Source organism: Euprymna scolopes, chromosome 41, assembly GCF_053919585.1.
Source record: "Euprymna scolopes isolate OS-2025 chromosome 41, ASM5391958v1, whole genome shotgun sequence".
In the NCBI taxonomy this organism is placed as follows: Eukaryota; Metazoa; Mollusca; class Cephalopoda; order Sepiida; family Sepiolidae; genus Euprymna; species Euprymna scolopes.
Window position 1 is genome coordinate 15,356,861 of NC_136522.1, and position 27,186 is coordinate 15,384,046.

The window sequence follows — 27,186 nt, forward strand, 5'->3', positions numbered from 1 at the left end:
TGACCACCGTGTAAAAAAAAAAAAATAAAAAATAATAATAATAATGTTCATTACCCAACATTCTACGTTTTAATAATAGTAAAATCGACTATCAGCAAGGTTAGCCGATATTGCTCTGAATATGAAAACTCTGTCATTCTATAACTATTGTTTTCACCTTGGATGTTATTATCATTACGTTTCGGCTGATGTAATCTCTGACCTTCTATGTATATTGATGTATCCCGTTCAACTGTGGAATCTGTCCATCGAACTTGGAAACCAAATAATAAAAATTATCTATCCTCATCACAAAATTTCTGAAAGTTTATTTGTAAAAAAAGAAAATCTTATTGTGTGGCTGATTTAATTTCCAATAAATTATATTTTTTTTTTTTTCAGAAACTGCCAGAGATTCCTCTGTCGCAAGTGTTTCCAGCCAGACCTCAACATCATCAAAGAAAAAACAAGAAAAAGGTATTGTTATACATGACATTCAGAGAATAGCGGATAAATACTATATACTAGCTGCCCGCCTAGTGTTGCCCGGTCGTACAATACACTTAAACATGATATTTTGATTCATGCAGATTGGATATGAATTATTATAGAATCAATCCTCTATTGAATATTATATATTACGTGGAATAATTTGCCAGTGGACTGATTCGCAAAAAAAATTTTTTTAAATAATAATGATAATGTCGTTTATCAATTCCGTCTGTTTACAATATAACTTCAGCTGATATTTGGGCTTGACGATGAATGCCCTGGAAAAGTCACTTCTGATTAATATTTAGTTTTAGAATATGCAAACGAAGAAATGATTTGCGGCAATTTTAAATGGTACCTCTTCTTTTATCCTAAATTGAACTCATAAATAAAATAAAATGGTGAGGTACACATAGGCTTGAACATGGGATCATTCGATCTGTAGTCGAATACTCTCTCACTGAGCTATATCTTCACATGACAATAGTTTTTTGTTTTTTTTTTGTAAGAAGAAATGATTTTCTGAGAATTAAATCTCCCTTGATGTGCTGACAATTGTCTCCCCTGGCTGGCGTAACATAAAATATTACCCTGTAAAAAAATTTGTTTTTATCTATATTTTTTAGTATTGGATCTTTTCGATTTTTGATACGTATCTAAGAACACTGTCAGACATATAAATTACCTTTGTGTGAAATTTGCAAAAGATAAGCTCGACCGTTTCAGAACGTATGAGGAAGAAACTCACACACACACACACACACATTTCCTATAAAAATAATTAATTAATAATCACTTAACTTTAAAATTATTAAATTATTACAGAATTATTACATGACTCCTCAGATCCAATTCTAAATATTACATCAGATAGACTCCAATAGTGTCCATATGAATTCATTAGTTTCATCATCTCTTCTGATTTTGTCCATTTTTTCTTTTTTTTTAATTCTTAAAATGATATACATTAGATTTATTTTTAATCTGATCAAATAATTTGTTTGAAGACGTTTAAAATTATTTATCCTCCTCGCAAAATTTCTGAAAGTTTATTTGAAAGAAAAAAAATCTAATTGTGTGGCTGATTTAAATTCCAAGAAATTTTATTTCTTTTTTATTTACAGAAACTGCCAGAGATTCCTCTGTGACAAGTGTTTCCAGTCACGCTTCAACATCATCAAAACAGAAATCAGAAACAAAGAAATCTGCAGGTATTCTTGAGTTATAATCTATAAATTTTAGTTTTTCTAGTAGTTTAAAAGCAATAATTATTATTAATACCAAAAACAAAGAAATAAAAACAATAAACAGAATTGTTTTATGACATTTCTGAATTTTTGAGATGAGGATTGGTGATTTGTATTGAACATAGAATTGTTTTAGGTAGGTATTGGAAAATAGGCACAAATTTTTCCAATACAGATACTCCAGAAAGTTTGATTTTCCAATTCTCGATTCTGATTAATTGTCCCTACACTTATATAAATAAACTTTTACTTTAATTTAATTTCCATTTTTTTTTTTTTTTTTTTTTTTTTTTTTACAGAAACTGTCAGGGATTCCTCTGTTACAAGTGTTTCCAACCGGACTTCGACATCATCAAAACAGAAATCAGAAACAAAGAAATCTGCAGGTATTCTTGAGTTGAAACCTATAAATTTGAGTTTTTCTAAGTAGTTTAAAAGCAATAATTCTTCATCATTTTTATTAATACCAAAAACAAAGAAATAAAAACAATAAACAGCACCCCCCCTCCTCAACAACATTATCATATTTCTAAACACCTTTCATCATTACGTTGTACATTCAAAATTTGTTTTTAATTTTATACGGTTGAAAAGAAATTGCCAGCTATGTCTGTCAATGTCTCTTGTCTCTTCCCTAACAACATTACTTATTTACTTATGACCACATATCGTTTTTTTACGTTTTTGTTTGCATGGGCCCATGTGTGGAAAATTTTCAAAGAAATTGGTGGGGGGTAAAATGCCATTTTGGAAGAGTTTGATTGGAAATGATTAATTTTTTTTTTTTTAAATGGAGGTCACAACTTATCAAGGCCCAGTAGCCACTTAGGGGATAGGAGTTATTGTGTGTACAGTAATCAATGGGATAGTGTTGCAGTATTTGTTAGTATTGGAGATTTGATAAAGTGTCATTACTTAAGGGGGCGGTTCATCAGGAATTTGTTTGTGTTGAACTTGAAGACGTCCAAGTTGTAGTCAGGTGAGAAACAGGCAAGCGGCAGAGAGTTCCACAGGCGTGCAGTTTTAAGAAAGAAGCTTTGTTCATGGAATCTACGTTTTGATTTAGGCAGAGATAAAGAGTGGGGAAAATTATTGACAGTGGTTTCAGCTAGACGGGTGTTTATCGTGAAAGATTGGCGAGAGGGGACAAGAAGTAATCAGGTCTGATAGTCTTGGGTGATTATGTCGAAAAGGGATGTTTAAAGTCATGAAACCTTGAAATCTTGGTCTGTGCGGGAGGAATTTGTGCCTTGCATCCATTGCTGCACATCAAGCTCGGCTTGATCAAACAGTTCACCAAGTCTCTGGACAAGGATGGTGACTGATTCACTTACTAGACTTTTCCAGGATTGTCCATAGAGGAGTTGAAAGCTGACATCTTCGATGGTTCTCAAATCTGGCATCTCATCAAAGATGCCGGGTTCGAAAACTCAGTAAAATAAGTGGAACTGGAAGAATCGAAGACATTTGTTCTGATAGTGAAGAATTTTCTAAACACCTTTCTTCTTTACCTCATAGATTTTTGTTCCAAAGTAATTTTTATTTTATATCAAAAATGCCTGCCATATACATTCAAAATTCGTTTTTAATTTTATACAGTTGAAAAGAAATTGCCAACTGGTGACCTTGAGATTGCTAAACAGTTGGCCTCAACTACATCCATCAATGTTTGTATAAACAAATAGCATCCCCCCTCAACAACTTTATCATATTTCTAAACGCCTTTCTTCATTACGTTGTACATTCAAAATTCGTTTTTAATTTTATACAGTTGAAAAGAAATTGCCAACAAAAAAAAAGTTATTCATTTGATGTGTGTACATGAAAAAATGGGCTTTGAAGTTGTCGTGTGTATTTAGTGAGTTCATTTGCACAACGAACGGCTTTGTCTTAGCATCGCCATTATTGTCGCGGTCGTTGCTCCTGCTGGTTTCTGGTTTATTCATGTAAATATGGATATGCGATATAACACACTTATACTGCATAAGCACCATTTTCTTTTTATTTTGACTTCAACTACATCCATCAATGTCTGTATATACAAATAGCATCCCCCCCTCAACAACTTTATCATATTTCTAAACACCTTTCTTCATTACGTTGTACATTCAAAATTCGTTTTTAATTTTATACAGTTGAAAAGAAATTGCCAACAAAAACTGATGACCTTGAGATTGCTAAACAGTTGATGTGCATCAACTTTCCTCTTGAAGCAAACTATGACTTCCGTCTTGTGTGTTCCCGGTGTCTCGTTAAAGAAAAAGAAGGTCCAAATGCTTTCCGCCTAAAAGACGTTTGTCCGCAGTGCGGAAGGAATCAGCTCGCTATTAAAAGGAAATCCCAAAACAACTGGCTATTGGTCCGCAATCGTCCGGCCTTTGATGGTGTCTATAAAATTTGTTTGGACTTCCAATGTTCCACTCCGTGTAAGATGAATCCATGTACGTTTGCTCACGGGGAAGGTGAGTCAATAATGTGGACACACGAGCAGAAGACAATGTTCAGGTTGGATATGTTCATCGAAGAACTGCGGAAAAATAATATTGGTATGTGAATTTTAGTTTTTTTTCTTTTTCATTTTCATTTTATTTGAAAATTCATATTTTGCTATCTAATTTACATATGTGCTTACGGTGTGTACACACTACTGATGTGGAAATCGCAGAAACAAATAAACAAAAATAGATAGGAAAGAAATCAAAATCCGACTATGCACCCCAAACAACGCATTTCATTGTATTTCCAAGTCTTTTCGGACACACATGCTTTTAAAGTTTTTTTCCTTGCCACCTTGCACTGGCCGTTAGTCTGAGCTTTTTCGCCATCGTATTTACACGTCCATCTTCCCCACCATACAACTCATTTCTCCTTGACATGGTGTATTTTTCTCTTTTTCTTATGATTTGCATACATGCTTTAACGGCTGCTGCTGCTGCTAATACCTTCACTAGCCAGCTATTCTTCATCTGCTGCTGATTTTCTCACACGCACCCATACATGCTGTCTTACACTGGGATGATTCCAATTTCTATCTAATTTACATATGTATTTATGGTGTGTACATACTACTGGGATGATTACAGTTTACTATCTAATTTACATAAGTGTTCTTAATTTCTCTAAGTTTTGAAGTGGTTAGGTTTCCCTTTAGTTTTAAATACGGATTAAGTAACCATAATGTTTTAACACAAATATTTTAAAATTTATTTCGTGTTTTTAATGCAAATAAAATTGATTTTTTTTTTTTTCTTCTAAGTTTTTTATTTTTTTGGTGAAGGAGGTCTAGGTCCCTTCTCTATTGTTATTTTTATAAATAAAAGGTAATCACCCACACCCAACCCCCTTATATTTTACGATAAAGATTTAAAAAATTATTTTTATGTTTTCAAATATTTAAAAATAATTATTTATTATCTCTTAACAGATATAAACACCAGCTTTTGAGAGTTTTATAACTTTTTACTCTTGTTCATAATTCTTCATAGACACAATTTATCTGGCTATTCATGCAACCGCCATGGCCTCTTCAACCGATTGGTCGAGTTGCTCTTCTATAAAGCCCCCTTCCCACCCGCCCTTTTTTTTTCTTCCCCTACTTCCCGGTCCTGGATATGACCATAAACTATATCCAGTGGTGAGGCCCCAGCTTGCAGGCTTTGGGGAGTGTGGAGCCACCCTTTAATTGCCATTGCTCCCAGGTCCACTCTGACCCGGAGTGGTAGTACCTGTTAGGGTCCCAACTATGGGTTAAATAGAAACCGACTTGAAAACAACAAATATATTCTATTAAAAAATTTTTCTTCAAAATCTTTGGATCCGGCATTAAATAACATGAAAAGGGTTGATATGCTGTAAAACAAAACCAACCAATCAGACTGTCTTGCAGCTTCAGTTCATTAAGCATCTAATCTTTGCCTTCTCCAGCTTACGCTTGATCTTGTGAGGCTTGTAAAGCATCTTTTCTCATTCTCTTCGTCCGCTGATCGTCAATCTCTCCAACTCTTTCACTTTTCCTATGCTGAGATTGCTTAGGTATTCAATTTTTGGGGGAGGGTAGGGTCAATGAATCTACATTTAGAAGCCAAGCAGATATCTGAAATATATGGAACAGATCTGATATAAATATGGAATAGTTTTATGATATAAATGTGGTCTGATGAACTCGTTGCACTTGTGCCCCGTTAATGTACATATCTCCCAACAAACTCGCTTAGCAACAAAATCTTCCCCTTTTCGCTGTTGAGGTCTCTAAATGCCAGAAAGTTTCTTCCCTCACACAGATTTTGGATCTCTCTTCCTGCTTCCCTCGCTGTAGTGATATGCAGAAGTTTACCTGTAACATAAACCAAAATCTTCTTAACCTTTCCTAGGTATGGTCGCAAATAGTAGCCGCTTATTTTTTCGTGCGTTAAACACAAACATGTGTGGTGTGGCAGTTGTAGAAACGATAATTAAATATATCTAATAGGTTTACGTCACAAAACTCAACGTAAGAGATTATGAATTTTTACAAAAATTATGTGGACACGTAGAATAGTAAATTATTTAATTTTTTCTTTTTTTTTTTGTTGCATTAATGAAAAAAAACTAATTCGCTATTAAGTTGTTCGGCATTGTTAAATATAAGGGAGACAACTCTTACATGATTAGTTACTTCCCTTGAAAATAGTTCTGATTACTTGTCACTTTTGGATAATGCGTCATTGCTCTGAGGGAGACAACCCATTTTACTAAGAGATCCATTCATTTTATTTTTATACGAGAATCTGGGAATTATCCAAATAATTCGTCACTGGTCTGAGGGAGATAATTCCGCTTTACTACATATTTTGGGAGCCTTAAACCCCCACAAAACATTTAACATTAATGACAAAAAAAAAGCTGATATTTAGGCTTGACAATGTCCCTGAAAAAATCGTTTCTGATAAATTACAAAAACAACCAACCATCTATAAAGTTCCATTTGGTCATCATTAACTTAATTTCCATCTCGATGGTAGCTGACTAATGACACTATTTCAACAACCTTTTTCTTTAATTTATTGTGTTATAGGCTCAGCCAATCACGGCATAGTTTTCTAGAATATAAATCTCACCTGTCTGTTAGTGTGTGTGTGTGTGTTTGAATGTATGCGTTTATGCCTCGCTTAAACTTTCTACAGACGTGATCAACACAAACAAAATTTGGTATCGTTAAAAAGATCGGTCTCTCGGCCGACAAATATCCAAAAATTGGACAAAAACATTAATTCTTTGATTGTCAACTGGGTCGTTTTTTACAAGGAGGGGTCAGTTTTTGCGTCAACATTTTTGTTAAGTCATCATATGCCTTGCAATGACTAAGCTTATTTTGAATGCCCTCAATGTTGTAAGTCACAGTGGACACGCCGACTACAGTGTTTCCTGTTTTTTTTCACCTCCTTTTCCTCTTAGCGATACAGGTTCGAGCCTGGCTACTGCAACTATTTTTTTTTCTGTTTTTTTTTTTTTTTTGTTCTCACATTGGTACTCGCTGCTATTTACATTTGCGGGGGAAGGGTTCTTCTTCTTTATGCTCACTTGAATGAAATATTACTTTTAGGGCTCGGTTGCTCAATACCCTTACTATAAAACCTTTCCACACCTGGGCTCCACCGGGTGCCCTAGCCAGTATTTCCTAAAAGATAAAAAGGGTAAAAGGAAAAAAAAAGTATATGCATTAATCTGGAACATATCGTAGATTTACGTAATAGACAAATAACATTGATTAACCCTCAAGTAACATTTTAATTTTAAGGTGTAGAGGAGGGGTAAGTCCCTTTATCTATTGTTATAAATAGGAGCTAAGCACCCTCTCTTCAATGACATCCTACGGAAACTGATCAACTCCACGTAAGAAACCACAGCACACATATTGAGATGCACTGCCTTAACTCTGTGCTATTCCACTGTGTATGTATGTGTATTCTGTTGTGAAGGCTTGAGTAGAGGTCTCCACAGCATCTACTTGTCCTGTTAAGGAGTGATCAACGCATATGAAAAAATTAAACCCAGCATTCAACAACATTCACAAGAAATATGAACTGAAACAAATACATTGAGGACATTACAAAGGCTGCTGCAAAGAAGGTGGGCTCTCTCTGTCATGTTAGAAAATTACTCACACCTGAGAGTTTACTGTACCTCTACAAGGCCACCATGGAGTATTGTTGCCACATCTGGGCTGGTGCATCTACCACTAGTGCCCCTCCTTCTTGGATAGGGTCCAAAAAAGGGTCTCCAATCTAATATATATCCCACTTTGTCAACTAAGCTCCAACCCCTGTCTCATCGCCGCAGTGTTGCATCCCTGTGCTTATTTTACAAGTATTTTAATGGAATGTGCTCTGATGAACTCATTGCACTTGTGCCCCCTCGACGTATATATCTTCGACAAACCCGCTTAGCAACAAAATCACACCCCTTCACTGTTGAGGCCCCCTAAATGTCAGAAATAATATAGAATTCTAATAGCTTCTTCCCTAGAAAGGCTAGACTTTGGAATTCCCTTCCTGTTACCTGCTTCCTTTACTGTACTGATATGCAGAAGTTCAAATTGCAACGTAAACCAACATCTTAATCCTTCTTAGGAATGGTCCCAATTAGTAGCCCCTTATGTCCAAGTGGCGGCAATATGCCTCGTTTCGTGTGAAGGTGAGTAAAAAACAAAAAAATAAATAAATAAATAAAATAAAAATAAAACAAAAAAAAAACAAAAAAAATAAAAATAAAACAAAACAAAAAAATAAACAAAAAAAACAAAAAATAAAACAAAAAAAAACAAAACATGCCGCTTACTCATCGATTCACTGAAGCCTACCAACCTGAACGACCTGCACCTCATCACTGGCATTGCCCCGTTCAGATGTTGATAGAAAGTTTCTGCCACTGTTTTTTTCTTCATGTCTATTATAGAGAGTTATGTCACCAACAAATAACCTTAACTTGGACAGTAGGGTACAACATACAACATATACAAGTAAATCGAAGGGTAGTATTTATGTAGGTAATATTGGGAAAAATATATATAGGCCACTATGTAATAATTGGGATCATTAAAGAAGAGCCAGCAATACCACCAATAGTAATGGCCAAAGACTCTTTATCTGAAAGCACATCTTTTAAACTCCTCGACCTAACGTTCACAGGAAACATGAGTTGGAACAATTACATTGAGAGCATTGCCAGGACCGCTGCGAAGAAGGTGGGTTCTCTCTACCGTGCTACTGATGCCTGAAAGTATCCTATACCTCTATAAGGCCACCATTCGCCCATGTATGGAGTATTGTTGTCATATTTGGGCCGATGCATCTGCTACTTATCTCTCACTCCTGGACAGGGTTCAAAAGAGAGTTGCCAACCTGATAGGTCCTGAACTGTCATCCAAGCTTCAGCCTCTGTCCCATCGACGCAATGTAGCATCCCTCTGCCTGTTCTACAAGTATTTTAAGTAATGCATTCTTACTAAATTCCTACTAGTGAGACATCACATCCCTTGTTCGAGACGAAGGCAGGTGTCGGATTTCCTTGCGGTTTGCTTGATCTATGATAGTTAATAATACTTTCTTGTGTGCGGCGCATTTGCTCAATTGATGGAGTGCTTGTCTAGCATGCAAGAGGCTGGGGTTTCGAATCTTGAGTTCAGATGTGTCTAACTAATGAGCCCAAATGAGAGCAAAACTTGAGTCTTGGACTTCCAGTTTGTTGGCTTTCATGCCTCTTGTGAGCTGCGATGTTTTCTGGCAGTGGAAATAATTATATATTCTCTCACACATTCTGAAAAAAAAAAAAAAAATATATATATATATATATATATATATATATATATATATATATATATACAGCCTTTGAGATTTGAAAAAAAAAAAGTGTGAGGGAAAATTTACTCGCCCCAAAATATTTTTACTCGTCCGACTTTGTGTCTTTGTTTCAGTCAATAATAGTAAATAATTTTACAACAATTCAAGAAATTACCGTGTGTATAATCTAACAAGAAAATATTTGTTTAACTCTTGTAAATCAACTATTTTATTGCTACAAACATTTCAGTAAATATTCAACAAAACGTTAAAATACAACACCAGTGTCTTTATATAGCATCATTCATATTATTGTTCCATAGAAATAAGAATCATTTCTTCAGATGCTTGGCGGAACGATGCGTTTTTTCCCTCGTTCAAATGTTCATCTTTACTTTTGTAAGCATGAAGTGTATGTAGTTGTAGCGTTGAAGAATTTTTTTTCCAAATGAATTTCAAAATCAGAGAGCTAAATGAAGGCGACATTTTGACTACATGCTGAATGTGTAAATTTGACCTCTTGTTGACCTTTAGCATGACTACTCTTTTTTCATTCCATTTTTTATTCCAACATTCTCACAGCTAGAGATGAAAGAATTCACAAATGATGAGACATAGGTCATTTTAAGTCACCACATATTTGAGGGTCATAAAATAAATGATTTTTTCCATTTCTTTATTTAAAGAAATTTTATCGACTGGCGGCGGACGAGTGATTTACGACTTTAGTCGCCCTAAGAAATTTTCAATCGACTGTGGCTACCAGTCGTGTAAAGTCTCAAAGGCTGTATATATATATATATATATATATATATATATATATATATATATATATATATATATATATATTTGAAAATTCAAAATGGCATAATAAAAGAAAAACTAAAAGGTATTTGAAACTTCTCTCCCAATTTTTAGATTTTGTAATCATAACCAAATGCATTTTATTTTCATTTAATGGATTGATAGTTGCTATTTCTTCTTATGAGTTAAGGGCAGAATAGATTCATTGACTGATATAATTATTAAATGAATGATTTTGTGCTATGAAACTCGTGCTGTCAAGAATTGTAAATGTCAATGTACTTAAAAGAATAAATTGTAAGATGGTCAACATGATAAATTTTGGAATATAGTCTTGAGACAGTTAATTGGGAATTGAAAAAAATCAGAACTGTTTGAGGTATCAGAATCGGAAAAATTTGTGCCTATTTTCCGATACCTAAAACGATTCTTTTTTATCGTTTTTATTTCTTTGTTTTTGTCTAAAATTTCATTTTTTTTCAGCTCATGTTGATGATGAAATGTTAAATATTTATTGATTTTTTAAAATTCCAGTAAAACTAAATTTTATAGATCACCCTGCCTCCCACCAGTAAAACTAAAATCTATAAGTCACGCCCATAAGTGTATTTTTATATTTGCAAAAATATATGCACATTTTATGTTTTTTTCTTGTTTTTGTTTTTTTGTGGTAATTCGAGCACCCTCCAGCGAAAACAACTCTGTGTTTAGAAATTTAAAAATTGGAATTGGTAATTATATCAGAATTGGAAATTTAGAATATAATCAGTAATTGTATTGGAATCGTCCCATCACTAATATATATATATATATATATATATATATATATATATATATATATATAGGAAATTTATTACTGTGAGTCCAGAATGAGTTTACAAATTGTTTCAACTAGAGGAAAATCCTCAAAGAGAGGAAAAATCCAACTAGCATCATCAGAATTCATAGATGGACTAAGTTATAAAGTCAAATAAAAATGGAAAGATCGTAGATAAAGGGGAGTTAGAAAAGAAGGGGGAGTGGTGGGGAGAGGACGTTGTAGTTTAAAGTAGTAGGAGTGTATTAAAAAAAGAGAGGGGTTTATAATTAAATATTAATTATGTGTAAATTCTTATATACGTGTTTTTTAACGGTTTAAACTTAAAAGACGCTACTTTTGTTGATAACGGCATAAGTAACAGTTAATTTAAAGGATCACCATGGCAACAGGTTGGAGAGTTAATGTTAGTGAAGGAACGGGTTGAAAATGGGGTTTAAAGTAATTTAGCCGGGCGGGGAGAGATTGAAAGATATTTATTGTTTATAAAATGGAAAGAAAAAGAAAAGGAAAATTAAGTTAATGAATTATACTTTACAGGTTTATTTTAATAGTGTAATGATATATATAATTAAATATAATAAATAAATTAGCCGGGCAGGTAGAAATAATACGTTACAGGTTTATTTTAATAAAATAAAATAAAATAGGTGAAGGAACGGGTTGAAAATGGGGTTTAAGGTAATTTAGCCGGGCGGGGAGAGATTGAAAGATATTTATTGTTTATAAAATGGAAAGAAAAAGAAAAGGAAAAATAAGTTAATGAATTATACTTTACAGGTTTATTTTGATAGTGTAATGATATATATAATTAAATGTAATATATATATAAATAAATTAGCCGGGCAGGTAGAAATTATACGTTACAGGTTTATTTTAATGAAATAAAATAAAATAGGTGAAAGCTTAAGTAAGTAACTTAAATAATAGAAAAAAACATTTTTAATAAGTAACACACAAATATAAGCACACGCATAAATATGTACAGCAAATGCACATACGTAAATGGGGGAAAAGCACTTGCGTGATCACACATACATATATATATATATATATATATATACATATATACATATACATATATACACAAACATACATATACAAACACATATATATATATGTACACATACATAGATACGTAAAAATACACGCATATATACATATATAAACATATATGCAAATACACATACATCCAGATGCAAACACTTACACATACATATATATATACATATACATATACATACATATATATACATATAAATATAAATTAGCTGGGAGGGGGGGGGAATTGAAAAATATTTTATAAATAATTTTTAAATTTTCAGGCGTTGTAATTGAAGGAAAGAGAGAAAGAGAAAAATATAAATTAATGAATTATAAGTTACAAGTTTATTTTACTAATATAGAAATAGGTAAGAATATCAGTAAGTTAATCAAATAATAAAATTCATAAAATTATTAGGGAGATATTTATAATAAGTGAATAAAACACATACACACAGAAAAACACACACACAAATATACATGTAGAAGATACGTAACCAAATACAAATATATATAAACACATACATATGCACACATGTAGAAGATACGCACAAACACAAATACATATATATACATACATATACACACACACATATAAATATACACACATATAAATACATACATACACACACATATACATACATATACAAACACACACACATACACACGCACACACACATATATATATATATATATGTGCACATATATATACATATATATATATATAAATTAGCTGGGAAATTCTTAATAGAGCTAGTACCTGTAAATCACTAAACTCCCCATGTTATTTATGCTTAACTGAAAAATTACTGATTACTAATTTTAGAGATAGAGATAAACTTCTAAATAAAAAAACTGAAACCTCACTTAATTGTAAACATTATAAATCCCACCTCTTAAGCAACTTCTCACCCTTCTAATAATAACTATAACCCACCCCTAAAATCTAACACTAACGAATTACACACACCCTATTTACAACCTAAACTATATAGTCCCCCATTCATTTTAAAAGAACCCCTCCACAGAACCCCCACCTATTTATCCCACCATTTTTTAGCTACATCTCTCTTTACCAAACTCATTTTTGTACCCCCCCCTTTGCCTTAATCACTCCTTATGTCATTATTTAAAGGTTCTCGCCCCATAGTCTCTTATTGGCTATTTCCATAATTAGGTCTCGATTTCTATTATTTCAATTACGTACTTATTACAATTGGTATCCTTCGACTTGCCTCTCGGTCTATTATCTACTTGTTAACAACTAATCATTTACTTACCTTCTATTTTAATTAATTATTTAATTTACCATCTACATATAACATATATAATACGCTTTTCTCTTATATTTACCTCTTACTAATTCTTTCAATAATAATTATCATATTTTTTAACACGAAGCTTATTTACATATTTTTCGTATTTGTGTTTGTACATATACTCAAGCACATGCTCCTCCCCCATTGATGTGTGTATTTTTTTACATGTGTACACATGTGTATGCATTTGTGTGTTTTTGTTATCTACTTACTATCTACATTTTATTAATAATTATATTAATTTTTATTATTTAATTAACTTACTGATATCCTTAGGTTTTTTACTTTATTAAATAAACCTATAACGTATAATTCACTTATTTACCCTTCTATTTCTCATTTCTTTCTTTCAACTTAACGCCCGACAATTCAAAAAACTATAAATAATAAATTAAAAACAAAAAATTAATTTTTTCAATCTCTCCCTGCCCAGCTAATTTATATATATATATATATATATGTATATATATGTGCACATATATATATATATATGTGTGTGTGCGTGTGTATGTGTGTGTGTTTGTATATGTATGTATATGTGTGTGTATGTATGTATTTATATGTGTGTATATTTATATGTGTGTGTGTATATGTATGTATATATATGTATTTGTGTTTGTGCGTATCTTCTACATGTGTGCATATGTATGTGTTTATATATATTTGTATTTGGTTACGTATCTTCTACATGTATATTTGTGTGTGTGTTTTTCTGTGTGTATGTGTTTTATTCACTTATTATAAATATCTCCCTAATAATTTTATGAATTTTATTATTTGATTAACTTACTGATATTCTTACCTATTTCTATATTAGTAAAATAAACTTGTAACTTATAATTCATTAATTTATATTTTTCTCTTTCTCTCTTTCCTTCAATTACAACGCCTGAAAATTTAAAAATTATTTATAAAATATTTTTCAATTCCCCCCCCCTCCCAGCTAATTTATATTTATATGTATATATATGTATGTATATGTATATGTATATATATATGTATGTGTAAGTGTTTGCATCTGGATGTATGTGTATTTGCATATATGTTTATATATGTATATATGCGTGTATTTTTACGTATCTATGTATGTGTACATATATATATATGTGTTTGTATATGTATGTTTGTGTATATATGTATATGTATATGTATATATGTATATATATATATATATATATATATATATATATGTATGTGTGATCACGCAAGTGCTTTTCCCCCATTTACGTATGTGCATTTGCTGTACATATTTATGCGTGTGCTTATATTTGTGTGTTACTTATTAAAAATGTTTTTTTCTATTATTTAAGTTACTTACTTAAGCTTTCACCTATTTTATTTTATTTCATTAAAATAAACCTGTAACGTATAATTTCTACCTGCCCGGCTAATTTATTTATATATATATTACATTTAATTATATATATCATTACACTATCAAAATAAACCTGTAAAGTATAATTCATTAACTTATTTTTCCTTTTCTTTTTCTTTCCATTTTATAAACAATAAATATCTTTCAATCTCCCCCCGCCCGGCTAAATTACCTTAAACCCCATTTTCAACCCGTTCCTTCACCTATTTTATTTTATTTTATTAAAATAAACCTGTAACGTATTATTTCTACCTGCCCGGCTAATTTATTTATTATATTTAATTATATATATCATTACACTATTAAAATAAACCTGTAAAGTATAATTCATTAACTTAATTTTCCTTTTCTTTTTCTTTCCATTTTATAAACAATAAATATCTTTCAATCTCTCCCCGCCCGGCTAAATTACTTTAAACCCCATTTTCAACCCGTTCCTTCACTAACATTAACTCTCCAACCTGTTGCCATGGTGATCCTTTAAATTAACTGTTACTTATGCCGTTATCAACAAAAGTAGCGTCTTTTAAGTTTAAACCGTTAAAAAACACGTATATAAGAATTTACACATAATTAATATTTAATTATAAACCCCTCTCTTTTTTTAATACACTCCTACTACTTTAAACTACAACGTCCTCTCCCCACCACTCCCCCTTCTTTTCTAACTCCCCTTTATCTACGATCTTTCCATTTTTATTTGACTTTATAACTTAGTCCATCTATGAATTCTGATGATGCTAGTTGGATTTTTCCTCTCTTTGAGGATTTTCCTCTAGTTGAAACAATTTGTAAACTCATTCTGGACTCACAGTAATAAATTTCCTATATACTGCTCTGACTACACATTGAGCACTTTAGTCCGGTTTTTTTTTCACCACTGGTAAATAAATATATATATATATATATATATATATATATATATATATATATATATATATATATATATATATGAGCAAACAGTTAATAAAATATGTTAAAAAACACTTTGAAATGAGTTAAAAACATATTTAATCTGAAAAGGAAACACTAGATAAATGGATAGTCCTTAATCCGCGGAGTTTCGAAGAAATACCCTCCTTCTAATCAGATGGTAGGAATTAGCAAAATGCGGGATCGGATTTTGCATGCAGAAGTATTTGATGAAACAACAAGTAAGTCAAAGATCTTACTTGAAAACAAAAAAAGTTAAGCAGAGGGAATATGGTAAAGAAAAAGGTGATTACACATGAATGGATAGTCTGGTGGAAGATAAAAAATCCAGTTACGGTAAAATCCAAATGTAAAACTTCAAGAAAGTTAAAAGAATTTCCATTTGTACAAGTAAAATCCAAGGAAATCTCGTAAGTGGAAGAAGATGATCCATAATAATCCAAAGGCAGAAATCCATGGAATAATTCATAAACATGTGTACAAGGAAAAAATAATAATAATAATATTAATAAAAGAAAAATAAGATGTGCTTTTCACTCTACTTCCGAGACATAACTATAAATAAAAAAGATCTAGGAAGAAAAAGGAGAGAGAGAGAGAAAAAAAAATGATAAAGTTAAATATAAAATAAAGGGAAACAAAAGTCAAAACGACCCAGACAGGAAATGTTAAAGGCGCGAAAATATATATAGGGCAAAATAATATAGGTCAACTGAAATGTACAGGTTATCACTTAAAAAAATGTCAGCAAGAGTTGTTAAACGACACTAGAAGGAAAATAAAAAATAAAAATAAAAAAGGGAAATAAAATAAATAAATAAATATATAATAAATAAATAGAAAATAAAGAATAAATAAAAAAATAAAATATAATAAAAAATAAAATATAATATAAAATAAAATAAGAATAAGAAAAGAATAAAGATAACAAATAAAAATTATTTAAGGGGAGAAGATGGCCGGTATCTGCAATTTCAGGAAAAAAAAGTAAGTAAATTCATATAGTAAAATTTAAGTAAATATACATACAAGATATGAAAGTGTGGGTAAATTGATGTATTAGATAGATAGGAAAGTTTAAAGAATAAAACAGAAAATTCAGATAAAAAACCGGCCATGCAAAGAAGAGATAAAGAATTAAAATAAAGGATTATTAAATTATAAAGTATTAAGAAGTATGTCGAAAAACGAAAAAGTTCAAGAAAAAATATTTTATATCTATATAAAAGGTAAAAGTAATAACTATGTAATTTCAAAATTACCATAATTAAATTTGGACTTATGTTTACAGAAAGAGATCAGTTCATTTTTAGAATTTAATATATTGTTACTTTGAGGGGAAGTAATTATAGTTATAGCTTCGGTTGTACAGAGGCGACATGACTTAGAGCCTGGAATATAAGACTTAACTTTTTTTATAATAGTCCATTTGATTGAGAAGGGAGTATTGTTAGAGTTAAGTTTTTTAATTAAAGTGGTTAGAGAAGTTCTTGGTTATTAGAATTATGGTTGTTAAAAGAAGAAATGTGGTTTGATATTCTTTTCTTAATTAATGTTGAAGTAGCGCCGATATATGTATGTACTTTATTAAAAGCTCGAGGTCTGGTATTAATATTAATTTGCTGATTTGTATTAGTTAAATAGTTTGAATTTTGTTCATAGTGTTCAACAAATGGTGGGACAATTTCTGTATGAGAACTATTTTGGAGGGGATAATGAGTATTGTTAGTGTTAGGATGGCTGTTAGGAGAAATATTATTCTCATTGATATTATGATTATTATTATTATTATTATTATCATCATTATTACTAGTTGTATGATTGTAAATGGAAGGGCTGCTCGAATGGTGTATTGGATTAGTAACTATATCAGATGGAGGATGGGAAGAAGAATAACTTGAAGACGAAATATTAGTGTCTGTTATGGGAGGATTGCGTGGGAGCTCAGTAATAGTGCAAGAATATATAACATCTTTATGGATACAATCATTATTGAGTGAGCAAAGATGTTTGTTATTACAATTACAGTTAGTTTTGGGTTTAATTGGGAAAGGGATTTTTTGGGCTGATTTAATTTTTTTGTTATTAGATGTTAAGATTCTTTGTGCTAAATTAGGCATTGTTGAATAAGAAATCCGGATTGAATTTTTATTGAAAATAGCACTATATCTGTGTGGGTATTTGAAAGAGTTTTGTACAATGTTGAAGAATTCCTTAGGTATATTAGTTTTGACAGTTAGGCTAAATGGAGGATTAAACCAAATATTTTTCTTTCTCCTGATGCGACTAGGTGGGTTAGAGGCATTGCGATTAGTATTTTGGTTTGGATTATAAATGTAGACTGGTTCATTGTTATTGATAGCGGCAGATCTTGTTATTTGAACTGATTTCTTATGAGTCATATTGTGTGTGATTACAGATTTAAGGCGGCCTGCAGGGGGGGGGGCATAATTGTTGTATTTAATCTTTTCCGTGCCTTGTATCCTGAGTTCCATAAAGCATTATTGAAGAAAGTAGCATTTTGATTAAAAGATTTTTATCAGCAGAAAGAGCTGAAATTCTTCTAGAGACAGATGGTACTATAGATTTTATAATTGAGTTGGGGTGGTTAGAAGATTTATGGACATATAAAAGCGTAAGATTGGGTTTATGATAGGGGCTATGAGTTTCTGTGTTAAGATTAAGTGTAACATCTAGAAAATTTGAAGTTTTTTTGTTTGGTTCGATAATTATAGAAAGGCCAAAGTTATTGAAGACGTTATGTAATTTTTTAATGACCCGTGTTTTAAATCTGGGTTCGAATATGTCTTATTAAAGTTCTATATCTTCATCATTAATAGTTGCTTTCTTTTCTCTCCATGCTAACAGATGGCAGTTCTTTTAGTTCTTTTTTATGGTGGCTTCAAATAACCAAAAGTTTTTAGACCAATCAGAAAAAAGGTTAATTATTTATTTTTTTTTTTTTAAAAGGTTAATTATTTATTTTATTTTTTTTCTTTAAAGCTTATTATCACCTACACATAAATACATTTTTTATTCCTAGTTCACATTTAATAAAAACATCAGAAATATGACACCACACACGTTTTTGTCAGCCTCAACCCTTTGACTTGCCTTGTGACCTTTGCTAGCATGCAGGTGCACTTTTTGTCAAGGGAAGTCAATGGGTTTGAAACCTGTCAGCTTCACCCCTTTGTGCACCTAACCCCAAAAAAACAACTTAGTAGTGTGTTAACCGCATTATTGATGCACAAGACCCAGATGACTCATGTTTCAAATCTGGGTTCAGATCTGTCTTATTAAAGAGCCTAAAGGAGGGTGAAACTTAAGTCTAGGGCTGTTGTGTCTGCATAGTTTGTCCGATTGATTCTGAAAATAAAAATAAATACAAGTATTTAATTTCTTTAATGTATGATTTTTTTCTTGTTCTAATTTCAGTGACAAGTCAGAGGTTAGCAGAGGTTAAATCAAATACTTACATTCCTGGTCTTTCAACAACAAAGAGTTTGATCTCTTCCGAAAGACGCCTACCAGATACAATACCTAACATGACAAAAAGTGCTACAGAATCAACTCCAGCCATGATCCCAGGTCAGAATGGTTATACAAAAATTGACATTATCAAGAGCAAGCCTATTACCCAACCTTCTCTCAGACCAGTACCTACAAAAAACCTCACTAATTTTCCAATACTTCATGAACAATTCAATGCTAATTCCATAGACACCTTACCACAACTTTATACCATGAATAATCCAGATCTCACAAGCATAAAAAATGGACAATCCTACACTGATACAGTAATCGCTCCACCAAAAAAGGCACCATCAGATCCATCCCTAAAACCTGTTTCCGTTGAATCGTGGCCATTCACAAAAGATGAAAACCCACTTAAAGAGACACATGATGTTCAAATGTTTTGCTCTGAATGTTTTCCTAGAAATTTCCAGAAAGCCAAACCCCATGCAAACTGCTTAAAAAACATCCTCGCCTTTGCCGAAAAGGGTACGCATAATTGGTTGCAAGTGAGAGAAAGGAAAAAGATTCAGTTCTTTGCAGGATCCTACGTTCTTTGTAAGTCTCTTTTTGGAGATCCGAGTCTTTGCAAATTTGGCAGTGAAAATTGTTCGTTTGCTCACAATACTATCGAGATGTTGCTATGGAACGCCGATAAGCATGAAATATTTGATCTCACAGGATTTATCTATTCCCAATCAACCGATGAATACCGAATTTCCCATTTTACCAGAAAGTATGGAACCGATTTTTCGTATATTTGTGGTGCTTGCTTCAAGTCTTCAAACTTAATTTCAAATGAAAGTAAGAAACGAAACGTCTGTGATGGGTTGCAAGCTCATGACTGGAATTCTAACAAGATGCTCTTTTACGCTCCCGAGAGAAAACTCATTAATAAATTATTGAACACTACGTACCTTTTCAAAGTATGTTCTGACAAGAAGTGTAGGCAAACCTGTTCCATGGCGCATAGCATTGTCGAGAGAGAAGTCTGGATGTTGTTGCGCGGTATAGGCATTACGGAAGAGAAGTTTGTCGAAGTACTGGACAGATACTCGGATTTCTTTATGATGCAAAGAAATTCCCAATCAGATGCTGTCCGAACTCCATGTCCGTATAAACTCATTCTCCTATGCAGAAAATGTTCCTCAAACGGGCGAAATGTCACACACAAGCAATGTGGCCATTCCGAAATAAGTTCTGGTGTGATATACATGACAAACCCTGGATTCAAACAAGTTAATAAGTTACCTCATGTAATACCCAAAAATTACAGATTCATAATCTGCAAGTCTTTTAAGAACAACAAGTGCACCTTCCAGGGCGAGTGCACTTTTGCACATTCTCAGGAGGAGATCGATGTTTGGCAGTGGATGTGTTTCAACAGGAGTAAGTATTTGTTTGATTTGGTGTGATTTTAGTCTGTTAGTGTGATCCAAAACCATTTGTTGTTGTGGAAGTTGATCTGGTCTTATAAATTTCCAATAAGAGATCTGCAATTTTTAAAAAACAATTTCATCATCTTGACTGCGGTCGCAAAATGATGACATGTGTGATCGAAAACCATTTGTCGTTATGGAAGTTGATCTGGTCTCGTCAGAAGTTGGTATATCTAGTCTAAAACAAATTAATAAGTTAATGAGTGAAATTCCCTAAAATTATAAATATGACGTCTGCAGGTTTTTAAAGAACAAAACGTTTTGCTTTTCTTCATTAATTCCATCATGTCAACTGCGATCGCCAAAATGATGATGACGTGTGTGAGTCTAGAATCATTTGTCATTCTAGAAGATCTGGCTCGGGCAGAAGTTTTTTTTTTTTTTTTTTTTTTTCACACAGTGATCACTGCTTATCAAGGCCTGGAGGCCACTCGAGGATAAGGGTTAATGGTATGCATTAATCAATGTGATTATAGCATAGTAAACATAAATAGTGATAATTTTGTAAATTGGATTAACATGTTTTTTAAATTGTGTGTGTGTGTGTGCGTGTGTGTGTGGTTAAAACCCATACACAACAAATCAGTACGTCGTTTGATCGCCAAAATGATGACATTCTAGAAGATCTGGCTCTTGCAGAAGATTTTTATTGAAGAGGAAAACTGTAACAGTCCTAAATAACTACTTATTTTCTCATACAGAGAAATGCCCCTGCTAGGTGATCAGGTCACACACTGACCAATCAGCTTACAAGACGTTTTGGATTTCATCTATCAGTGTCAGCCATTTTTTTTTTCTTTTATGGCTGGCAGATAGAGACCTTTAGATAGCATCAAGTATAACTGCTTTTTTCTAAAAGTATTTTGAAGGCATGTAAAATCATTTGATAAGGAAGTGCTTTAATTCTCACTTGTCGAATAAGCACAAGAGTGAGATAAGGATAATATATTGAATTATTTTGCATTTTTTTTTTTACATCGTTCATTTCCATACTACGCTTAAGTTATTTTAACACAATTTTCTTACAAATAAATCTACTTTAACCCGTTGACAACCATAAGAGCATTTTACAACACCGATTTACCCACTGCCTTCATTTTTTTAAATTTATTCTCCATTTTTTAATACACCTTTCTTAAACGTTCATACATTTTCTTTTATACTAACAACATAAATAAATAACCCCGAAAATGTGTTTTTTTTAATTTGCATTACAAATAAATAATCAACGTGACAATAAAACATATTGTTTTACTGTGTACGATTTTAGCATTCCAATTGTTTTTTTGTTTTTTTACGTTTAAACTAAAAGATATATCAAAATTTGAATTTAACTTTAAGTATTATGGTATCTGTTTAGTGCACATTTACCTATAAGTATGGCAAACCACTTATAATTCAATGGCTGTAAGCTTTTATTCAAAAATAAACAATTATAAACAGAACGACTCAAAGAAATCTATCTATATTCTTTTTTTATTTTAATATACTTTCATAGAAATGTTTCTGTTATGTCACAAAAGACTATTTTCTTTACGTCACAAGTGTCACGCTTATACATTAATTCCATAGCTAATATAACATACTGACCCAACGGGTCACGGATAATCTAGTAATAAATAAAAGTTCTTCCAAAACTGATTGTGTTTGCGGTTTTAAAATTCCAACTATAAAGTTCTTTTATTGATAAAAAAAAAAATAGACGGTTCTTAGAATGTTCAAAGTTAGTAGCATTCAAATTAAGGACAAAAAAGTTTCCTTAGAAGGTTCAAAGTTAGTAGCATTCAAATTAAGGACAAAGAAGTTTCCTTAGAATGTTCAAAGTTAGTAGCATTCAAATTAAGGACAAAGAAGTTTCCTTAGAATGTTCAAAGTTAGTAGCATTCAAATTAGGGACAAAGAAGTTTCCTTAGAATGTTCAAAGTTAGTAGCATTCAAATTAGGGACAAAGAAGTTTCCTTTGAAGGTTCAAAGTTAGTAGCATTCAAATTAAGGACAAAAAAGTTTCCTTAGAAGGTTCAAAGTTAGTAGCATTCAAATTAAGGACAAAGAAGTTTCCTTAGAATGTTCAAAGTTAGTAGCATTCAAACTAAGGACAAAGAAGTTTCCTTAGAATGTTCAAAGTTAGTAGCATTCAAATTAGGGACAAAGAAGTTTCCTTAGAAGGTTCAAAGTTAGTAGCATTCAAATTAAGGACAAAGAAGTTTCCTTGTTGACTGCACCGCTTCCCATTCAAAAAAGAGTAAGAATAAGGGCTTTTCGCATTCAGACAAATATTGTGTCTGCTGATTGGTCAAGGTGAATTGCTTTGACTGTGATCAATCAGACCAAGCTTTTGTTTTTAGAATAGGTGTGGTCAAAAAGATAATTATTTTATGGGATAAAGAGAAAGTGAGGCTGAAGGGCTCCTGAAACCCTTTCTTTAAGAGGACCAAATAGAAAAATTAAATGGCTGCAGACATTTAATTATTGACCTTTTTTTTTCACTGGAAAAAGATAATACATAACTACAGATGTAAAGAGTTTCAGGATGGTTTATAAAAAACAAATAAGAAAATAAATTAACAAAAAATGCAACAACTTTTGATTAATCAAAAACAAAAATGGTCGTAAACATTATCATTGGTTGGTGTTAAAATTTGAAATTAATGTTTTTTATATTTATTTTAGAAATTATCTTGTTAGTGTTCCGTAAAAATCTTTAACCTGCTCAGGGGGGCTCGATAGTGTCCTGAAATTTGGGAAACCCTGAATTATAGAATGGAAATCGTTTAAAACAAACATTTTGATGAGTTTTCACTGAATAACATTAACGTCTCCTCCTCCTCCCCCCCTCTCTCTCTCTCTCTCTCTCATATATATATATATATAATTATTTTTATTTACTGTTTAATTTTTAATTTTTCTTTTATATGTGTATATGTACTGTGTGTATGTGTGTACTTATATGTATATGTATTTAAAACTGACGTGGCACCTTCTCATTGACTATACCTCCTCCTCCACCTCCTCTCTTTTCCATTCCCCCGTGTATGCTCATCAATTTCACTACACTGATGAACGCTGAAGGATCGGTCGAAAATTATGTATTTGTAAGAAAATGTTTTTAATTTTTTTTTCATATTATTTTGTATTCCTGCACGTCACCAATAGAAAACGAATAAAGAAAAGTTATAAGCTTTTATACTTTTCATATTCTTTCTTTATACATTTTCACACAGACACACACACACACACACACACACACATATATATATATATATATATATATATATATATATATATATATATATATATATATAATATGCAATAGAGAACTAAGTATGAAATTTGCATGAATCTATATATCTATAAAAGTGAACGTGTCTGTCTGTCTGTCTGTCTGTCTGTCTGTCTGTGTGTCTGTGTACATTTCCATACGCAATAACTCTGTCAATTTTTAGTCTATAGACTCAAAATTTGAAATACCGGGTACTGAGATTTGGAAAAATCGATGTGACGGGTGTCAGCCAGAAATTTGGCTGTTAAGGGGTCAAATTTCAATGATTTGACCTTTAAGAACTCTACCAAACTCCTCCGACAATTTTGGGTCTAGACACTTGAAATTTTAGATATAGGTTCCTTGAACCTGGATCTAACTTAATAAAGTGATTTGAGCCCGAAACTATAAATTTTAAGGGGTCATAATAGGGGTCAAAGTTTTAAAAAATTAACCATTTTTTTTGTTTTTTTGCTTTTTTTGCACAGCATACACTTCCAAACACCCGCGCAACGCCGGGCACCCCTGCTAGTTAAAATATATTTATGTGTATTTGACAAGCAGGCATTTTTTTTTTTTTTAAATAAAAGGAGAAATTCACTCCCAAAACTCAGGAGAAATTATTTGCATACAAAATATATGTTTACCTTGAAATACATGAATGGGAAAATTGAATGGCGATGAGATGGGGTAACAATTTTTTTGTAAATATATTATTAAAGAAATCAATTAAAATATATGTATTGAATTATCAAATAAAAGAAATCAATTAAAATATATGTATTGAATTATTAAATTAAAAAATCAATTAAAATATATGTATTTAATTATTAAATTAAAGAAATCAATTAAAATATATGTATTGAATTATTAAATTAAAATAAATGTATTGAATTATTAAAGTAAAGAAACCAATTAAAATATATAATGCAATTATTAAATTAAAGAAATCAATTAAAATATATGTATTGAATTATTAAATTAAAGAAATCAATTAAAATATATGTATTGAATTATTAAATTAAAAAATGAATTAAAATATATGTATTGAATTATTAAATTTAAAAAATCAATTAAAATATATGTATTGAATTATCAAATTAAAAATCAATTAAAATATAGGTATTGAATTATTAAATTAAAAAAATCAATTAAAATATATGTATTGAATTATTAAATTAAAGAAATCAATTAAAATATATGTGTTGAATTATTAAAGTAAAGAAATCAATTAAAATATATGTATTGAATTATTAAATTAAAAAAATCAATTAAAATATATGTATTGAATTATTAAATTAAAAAAATCAATTAAAATATATGTATTGAATTATTAAAGTAAAGAAATCAATTAAAATATATGTGTTGAATTATTAAATTAAAGAAATCAATTAAAATTGTATTGAATTAAAAAATGAATTAAAATATATGTATTGAATTATTAAATTAAAATGAATTAAAATATATGTATTGAATTATCAAATTAAAGAAATCAATTAAGATATGTATTGAATTATTAAATTAAAAAATCAATTAAAATATATGCATTGAAGTATTAAATTAAAGAAATCAATGAAAATATATGTATTGAATTATTAAATTAAAGAAATCAATGAAAATATATGTATTGAATTATTAAATTAAAGAAATCAATTAAAATATATGTATTTAATTATTAAATTAAAGAAATGAATTAAAATATATGTATGTAATTATTAAATTAAAGAAATCAATTAAAATATATGTATTGCATTATTAAATTAAAGAAATCAATGAAAATATATGTATTGAATTATTAAATTTAAAAAATCAATGAAAATATATGTATTGAATTATTAAAGTAAAGAAATGAATTAAAATATATGTATTTAATTATTAAATTAAAGAAATCAATTAAAATATATGTATTGAATTATTAAATTAAAAAAATCAATTGAGATATATATAGTGAATTATTAAATTAAAAAAAAATAAAGGAAAGTCTGTGCTAAACTGATTGTGTTTACAGCTTTAGAAGTGGAATTATAAAGTTCTTTTCCGCCCAAGAAATAGATGGCCTTTTAGAATGTTCAAAGTTAGAGAGTAGTATTTCAATTAAGGAGCGAAAGTGATTTCCTTAATTTATTTATTGTGCATCATTATCTTCATCTTTCTTAGTTGTTTTTTCACAACGCTTCGACCAACTATTCCTCTGGCCTTCATCAGGTGGTAACCGCAACAGGATAGGAACTCCGAATCTCCTAACTGCATTCTCAGCAATTACTGCCATCCAAAGTTGTCGTCTCACCACATTTTTGGTCAAGTAGATAGAGACATTGAATCTCTACAGTTCCAAGTGAAAATTGTCTGAAGATAGCGGTTTCAATCCTACCCAAAGCTGGCCAGAGGCTTACTTGGTTATACATTTAACATTAATCCTAAAAAGGTACCATCATTACTAATTTATTTATAATCTGAGTCTTCTAACTGCATTCTCAGCAATTACTGCCATCCAAAGTTGTCGTCTTACCACGTTTTCGATCAAGTAAGTCTCTGGCCAACTTTGGGTAGGATTGAAACCGCTATCTTCAGACAATCCTCATTTGGAACCGTAGAGATTCTACGTCTCTATCCACTTGGCCAAAAACGTGGTGAGACGACAACAACTATGGAAGGCAGTAATTGCTGAGGATGCAGTTAGAAGATTCGGAGTTCCTGTCCCGTCGTGGTTACCACCTGACGAAGACCAGAGGAATAGTTGGCCAAAACGTTGTGAAATAACGACTAAGAAAGACTGTCATCTAGGGCTTCAGCCTCTGTCCTATCAATGAAATGTAGCATCCCTCTGCCTGTTCTACAAATACTTTAATGGTGAATGCTCCAACGAACTGCAAGCACTTGCACCTCCTCGACGTAACTACCCTCGACAAACCCAAGAAACAACTAAGTCCCACCCCTTTACAATAGAGATCTCTAGGTGTAAGAAAGCCTTTTACTCCAATAGTTTCTTCCCCAGAACTTTGGAACGTTTCTTTTTGTGGCTCTTTTTTCATATTTCTCAACAAAAACTTGATATGTCTGACTATATAGTGGCTTTTCACGGTGGTCAACTCAAATATACATGTGTTAAGGCCTGAAACTGCACTGTTATCTGGGATTCGGCATC

At 31.3% G+C, this 27,186-nt stretch overlaps 1 protein-coding gene across 6 annotated transcripts in view; it reads left to right on the top strand.

The window, feature by feature from the left end:
- Nucleotides 1-27,186, top strand: part of LOC145266358 (uncharacterized) — a 165,834-nt gene that overhangs the window by 61,624 nt on the left and 77,024 nt on the right. For 4 of the 6 annotated variants that reach the window (XM_080121976.1, XM_080121978.1, XM_080121980.1 and 1 more), the window contains 5 exons: nt 382-456; nt 1,596-1,682; nt 2,018-2,104; nt 3,854-4,264; nt 19,266-20,732. In XM_080121976.1, the coding sequence (XP_079978102.1) occupies nt 382-456; nt 1,596-1,682; nt 2,018-2,104; nt 3,854-4,264; nt 19,266-20,732 (2,127 nt within the window). The remainder of the gene's footprint in view (nt 1-381; nt 457-1,595; nt 1,683-2,017; nt 2,105-3,853; nt 4,265-19,265; nt 20,733-27,186) is intronic. The other 2 variants (XM_080121979.1, XM_080121981.1) reach the window with 2 other exon arrangements.